Source organism: Dipodomys merriami, unplaced genomic scaffold (genome assembly GCF_024711535.1).
Source record: "Dipodomys merriami isolate MVZ:Mamm:240054 unplaced genomic scaffold, mDipMer1.0.p SCAF_929, whole genome shotgun sequence".
In the NCBI taxonomy this organism is placed as follows: Eukaryota; Metazoa; Chordata; class Mammalia; order Rodentia; family Heteromyidae; genus Dipodomys; species Dipodomys merriami.
In genome coordinates, this window is record NW_027206545.1 from 147787 (window position 1) to 154477 (window position 6691).

A 6691-nucleotide genomic window follows, 5' to 3' on the forward strand; every position below is an offset into this window, starting at 1 on the left:
TTTTCTGATATTATTATTGCTACTCCAACCTGTTTATGGAAGCAATTTTCTTGAAAAGTTTTATTCCAGTCTTTCACATTCAAAATGTTTGTTTTTCTTGGTAAGATGTGTCTTGCACATGGATAGATCTTGCTCTTTTATCCTACAAGTGAATCTATGTCATTGAATTAAAGAGTTAAGTCTATTAACATTGAGAGTGAGGACTGAGAATTGTTTGGTAATCCTGCCATGTTATCCACCTTTTTAGGGACTCTGCCTTGACATTTCTCACTGTATTTCTCTGGTTTTCTGATAAACTGCCATATCTCTGCCATGACTTAGATTCCTATCTTCAATTAACTCCACAGAAAAAAGAGGAAAATAGTGTTGTGATTCAAATGTTGGAGCAAAAGCATTGAGAAAAAGAAGCTCAAGGACACTGGCCATGCCCTCAATTCAAGTGGTGAGATGAACAATAAAAAAAGACAGGAAGGAAGGGAGGGAGGAAGGGTGGGAGGGAGGGAGGGAGGGAGGGAAATAATTATCTAGAAAAGTGTTTGTGGATGATATAAGATTGGGCTGGCTGATGTTCTTGGAATATTTGCAGGCTCAAGGTAGTGAAATATCTGTGGATATTTCTCAAAGGGTTAACAAATAAGGGCCGAAGTATGGTGAGTTTGTGTGTGTGTGTGTTTGTGTGTGTGTGTGAGTGTGTGTGTGTGTGTGTGTGTGTGTGTGTGTGTTTTACACATTTGAAATGGAAGCTGGACCCAGTGGCACCTGCTGATAATCCTATCAGTCTGGGTAGAATCTCTGTTTCAAGTAATCTAGACCATTAGACCCAGCCAAGGTGTGGTGGGTGTTACTCAGAAATCCCATCAAAATCTGCTCTCTCATTGGTAGATACACAGAGGGTAGGGTGGGACTGGGGTATAAAGATGCCAAAGGGCCAGAAAAGAGCAGAGGCCTGGAGTCTGCCTTGAGTGCCTGGCCCAGCTCGGATTCAGAGAGTCCTGCACACCTGGTCCACATCTGCTCCATTTCTGGCCGTGAAGATGAGCCACAGGACCCCACCCTCGCTCCAGTATCTGGCCATGCAGAGCCTGCTGAGCAACCAGGCCCTGGCCATCTCTGCCCTGGAGGATCTACCGGTGTTGCTGTTCCCTTCGCTGTTCGTGGAGGTCTATGCCAGGGCCCACACAGAGATGCTGAAGGGCCTGGTGCAGGCCTGGCCCTTCTCCTGCCTCCCCCTGGGCGACCTGGATGAGTCTCCAGACATGGAAACCTTGAATGCTGTCCTGGCTGGTCTCGACCTTCTACTTGCCAAGAAGGAGCGCCCCAGTCGGTGGAAACTGCAAGTCCTCGATCTGCGGAATGAGCACCCAAAGATCTGGATACAGGGCTACCCTTCAATGGCCCGAATCTCTTATCCAGATGTCCTGACTGACAAACCAACAGAGAACTGTGGTTCACTGACGACTGAAGAGCAGCCCTTGATTTTACTCATGGACCTGACCATCAAACATGGCACCCAGGATGCTTTCCAAGGCCACATGCTCCAGTGGGCCAGGGAGAGGGGAGAACGTGTCCAGCTATGCTCCAGGAAGCTGCGGATTCTGTCCGGCTCCTTCTCTGAAATCCAGAAGTCTCTGCGTGTGGTGAGGCTGGAATCCATCCAGGAGCTAAAGGTGAATAAATTCTGGCATCGAGAAACCATGAAAAAAGTTGCCCCTTACCTAAGTCAGATGAAGAATCTTCGCATCCTCCAATTCTCCAGGATGAGACTGAACGTCACTTGCAGACACAAGAATTTCTCATATTCCTACAAATATGCTGTACATCTGGCACAGCTGCATCATCTGCAGGAGCTGTATGTGCACGACGTCTTCTTCCTTTATGGACGGCTGCCCACCATCCTCAGGAACCTCACCCTTTTGAAGACCTTGTCTCTGAGTTCGTGTCCACTGAAGGAGGCTGACTTGTGGTTCCTGTCCCAGTGTCCCTGCTCCAGGCAACTCAAGCACCTGCGTCTGAGGAGTTTGCCCCTGGGCAACTTCAGTCCTGAGCCCCTGAGAGTCCTACTGGAGCACGCGGCCGGCACCCTGGAGACCCTGGCCCTGGAGGACTGTGCCATCACGGATTCCCAGCTCTTGTGCATGCTGCCTGCCCTGAGCCAGTGCTCCCAGCTCAGCTTCTTCAGTTTCTATGGAAACCACATCTCTATTTCTGTCCTGCAGTGCCTCCTGAGCCACACAGCCAGACTGGACTGTTTGAGACAAGGGTTCTATCCTGCCCCTCTGGAGTGCTACACCCCTCATGAACGGTGGGTAGAGGATTTCGAACCTGAGAGATTTGCCCAGGTTCAGGCTCGGTTGGAGCAGTCATTGAGAGACATGGGGACTACTCAGAAGGTCCAGATCTGTATCGATTTCTGTCATCTTCACAAATACTGGACCTTTTACACCCTGGGGCCTGATGGCTACTGGGTAGTCACCGTCGAGAATCTTCCTGGCCTTTCTGCTCTGCCTCTGTAGTCAGGAGCCTCTCCTGGGCTCTCATCTGAGCACTCCAAAATGAAAGTTGGGGTTGGGATTGTGGCTCAGTGATAGAGCGCTCACCTGGCTTGCACGAAGCCCTTGTTTGATTCATCAGTACCACATACACAGAAAAAGGTGGAAGTGACAATGTTGTTCATGTGGCAGAGTATTAACCTTAAGCAAAAGAAGCTCAGAGACAGTGTCTAGGTCCTTATTTCAAGTCATAGGACTGGCAAATTAAGAAATAAAAGACAAAATGAAAGATCTGACATAAGAGCATTCTCCAGGAGCACCGTCCCTAACATTCAGAATGGGTGGAAGAGAGAGAACCTCTGTTTCTGGACGTTTCATTTCAATCATAACTATGTTGGGCTACATGGGCACACATTATCAGGAATCTGTAGTCGATTCAGCCTGGAAAGAACTGGACCATGACCTTGTTTTTCTAAATGATTGTGAGCAACTGGCTCATGTTCTAGGGCAGTCCTTGACTGTTCACAATTTACTGTATTAATGAATCAATAAAGTCATTTCCAAAATAATACGTACAATGTTATTATTTCTCAGCACCAAAGTGTACAGGTTTCTGAGAGGAGACTGCCATGTGGTTCAGGCAGAAGGGAGTTCATTGGGGAGAGCCCATCTTGTGGCTTTCATGATCTGTTGGTGTGCAGAAAGCCAACTTAGGGCAGGGAAGATGGGGTATGGCTACCAATGTAGAAGTGACCCATTAGCATGGGGTCCTCCCAGTACTCCCAGGCACACCAGTTACCTGGGTTTATAGTGCTGGTCAGGGACTTCTAGGTTGGTCTGCCTGATGTCCCTTGGGGATAACAAAGGGTTGTGCGTCCACATAGGCTTTCCCCTGGAGAAGAGAGAAGAGAAGGGTCCATTGTTCCCTGAGCAGGCTTAACATTCCAAACTTTTGATAGTTAAAATGGAGCACCAAATCTCTATAGCTACTTCCTGCCAGCAGGTGGAGTTAAACTTGGGGATAGAAGGCAGAGGTGACATGTGGTCCAGGAGGAGGCAGCAGTAACCGTTCCTGGGTGGTGAACACATGTAAGCATCCTTGGCTGAAATCTGAAAGAAGTCTTATGAGGCAGAGACTGAATAGTAAGTCAAAACATTACTAGAGGTCACACAAACACCGAGGGACCGGCAGCCATCCAGTCACAGTGGAAAGGGCAAACGGTGGATGATCTGGCAAGTCCCTCTCTCTTGCAATCCAGGTGGCCCTGTGACTGGTGGATCAGGTCCCTGACTACTTCTGACTGATTAATATCCAGCAACTGCATAGGGGAGAGCAAAATGGACTGGTTATAATAACCACTCCGAAGCTAGGGCTGGATTGCAGTGGTTAAGGTCCCAGTGGGAGGCCTTGATCTTACCGTATCTGGACTATAGATACCTGGATTACAGATGTTTGAATTACAGAGTATGTATGGGAGACCCAGTATAAGTAGATGTAGAAGGTATCAAGGTCAAGAGTGTAAGTTTCTGTCCACTTACAAGAAAGATGGGTATGGGCGTTAAATAGGCATACTTATAAATATTTTCTTTTGACCTCCTGGCTCTGGTGAGTTTTGAAGGGCAAGCACAGAGTGACTCCATTTAGCATCTCGCACCATCCACCCTCATTTGTGCAGTTTTTTCCAAGTGCCTCGGGGTAGACTTTATCACCAGGACAGCTCTGTCCTGGGGGTCTAGAAGGTCTCTTCTTGCTAGGTGCTGAGATGTCATGTCCCATGGTGGATAGGGAGTGACTGACAGATCAAGTGAGCATTGATGCCAAGAGGCCTTTTTCATTTCCAATTGAAGCAATGAGGAGAACTTCATAAATCATTTTTTAAGCAAGGCTTACCTGGAACTTATTAACAATAAAAGTTAAGTTTGACCAAAAAATATTGGTAAGAGTTGTTTATCTTTCTGTGGGTCTGACTGTAAATGCTGCAGAGGATCAAATCTGTGACAACAAATCTCAATCATGGTCATGATGAGAGTTTAGAAACCACAACTTATTGAACTGATTAAATTTAGCTGAATATAGCCCTGTAGATTACTAATTAAGATTGAAACCATTGTTGGCACTGCATCCACTGTACCTTACATACTCGGGGAAACAGACCTTAAACAATGGAAAATAACATTTGAGTAATAGGTGTTTATTTGGAGGACCCCAAGACTCACCCTAAGTCTCTCTAACCAAAAAGAGAGAAAGGAGAATCCACATCCCCTAAACCCCCAAGAGACCTCCAACAGCAAAACAACTGAGTAAGAGAGAATCACAGGAACAGACGGAGAAAAGAAGGGTGGGGGAGCAAGTCAACTGTGCACACAAAGAGGGACCTCCCTGTGTACACATGGCGGGAACATGTTTCAGCACCCCAGGCCTGGACAGCGCCCCGCAGCTGCTCAGCATCTCAGCACCATCAGAGATCTGCGGGAACCCTGATGTAGAAGAGTCCCACCTGGATGGCACAGACAGGCTGAGACCAGGAGCGCAGCACCTCCCACAGCACACTGGTCAGTCCACAACCGGTCCCAGGACCCTGTGTATCCTGCCGGGGGGGGGGCCTCCTCCATAGAGGCCAACACTGGCGGTGACCAACAGGGATTACTGGACCCCCACTGCCCTGCCCAGGAAGGACTGCCACACTGTAAGGGGACAGAGAGGACAGAAGCCTTCTCCACCACTACCCCCACCCAAACCTGCCAAGCTGGGGAGCTGAGCTGCACTCACACCTGGCAATTCTCATAGGCAGGTGTCCACCCCTCCCCTGCTAGCTGGGATGCCCAGCAGCAGAGGATGTCCATTCCCTACCCTCCCCCCACACACCCAGGGCACCGATGTGTGCGCCACGCCAGGCAGCAACCCCATGGCTGGAGGCCTGGGCCTCTCTCCTCACAGGATCTGCCCACCCTGGGCACCTGAATTCCAGCTCCTGCAGGGAAAGAGCATACCTGACCCCGCGGCCAGCACACCCCCACGGGTGTGGTGTGTGCTGAAATCCCTGTCCAGTCTGGGGTGCCATGAGTGTGAGTGCTGACTGTGGGCGGAGCACGCCCGTATGCATAAGAAGCAAGGGATCAAGCACCCCTGGAGAGGAGAGAGAAACCACCCAGGGCCAAGGCACACACAAGCAAAAACACACCCAGTGCACCCATCACAAGCCCAACCCTTCTGAAAGTAATAACTACCTTGGAAAACCCATCAACCTGCTCATTCTTGGCTACAGACTGGGCAGAATTCCTTTCAGCCAGACTGTGACTGGAGATCACCACTGACAACCAACCGGGAACAAACCCAGAACCAAGCAAAGGCTGCCACCCATTGACCAAAAACAGTCAGAGTTTGGGCTTTGACTCTGCTAATCCCCAGATCCTTGGGTGAACATCGCAGCAAAAAAATTATAAAACGCATGAATAGTCAAGACAGAAAAACAACTCCATAGCCAGCAGCAACTCAGAAAAGAACTCTAGTGAGAGTGTAAAAGAAATGGAGGACAAATGATCAATGAAAGAGATGATGAAGGAATTGGCCAAAGAAATAGGGTGATGAATAGATCCATGATTCAAATACAAAGAAGAGGTAGCCAAAGAATTTCAAGAGACGCAGTCAAGAATGGACATGGTACATAGCTGTTAAAAATGAAATTAACACTTTGTGAACCGATATAGATATCATAAATGGTTCCATTTCCACCATGCAAAACACAATGGAAGCCATAGTTGACAGAATGAATGAGATGGAAAATAGAATATCAGGAGCCAAAGGCAAAATGCAGCAGCTAGAGAAAAGGTTATAGATTTGGAGAAAATACTCAGAACTTACCAAAGAGAAGTCCAAGAACAGGCAGACAATGCCCAGAAATTCAAACTTTGTATAACTGGAATTGATGGAGGAGAGGGATACAGAATAGGGGGATGCAATACTTATTCAACAAGATTATTACCTAAAATTTCCCTAATCTTAAAAGATAAAATCTCACCTGCATATCAGAAGTATACAGAATACCTAGCAAACCGGATCCAGGAGGAACACTTCTAGACACATCATAGTAAAAAAAGAAGAGAGGAGACCCAAATCCATAAGATCAGGGATGCCACAGCAAAAATTAAAACAAACATCCAAGACATCAAAATGATCATAAAGAACTATTTCCAGAATCTTT

General features: G+C 47.7%; 1 protein-coding gene across 1 annotated transcript; it reads left to right on the forward strand.

Annotated features, from left to right (window-relative positions):
- The first annotated feature begins 1034 nt into the window (after positions 1–1034).
- LOC138821674 (PRAME family member 12-like) lies at positions 1035–2513 on the forward strand. The gene has a single exon (XM_070014118.1). It carries the CDS (start codon positions 1035–1037, stop codon positions 2511–2513), a length of 1479 nt encoding a protein of 492 aa, XP_069870219.1.
- The last annotated feature ends 4178 nt before the right edge of the window (positions 2514–6691 follow it).

Bases quoted from the DNA above. Each gene is read 5' to 3' on its own strand.
- LOC138821674 (XM_070014118.1), top strand. From the start codon at position 1,035: ATGAGCCACAGGACCCCACCCTCGCTCCAGTATCTGGCCATGCAGAGC.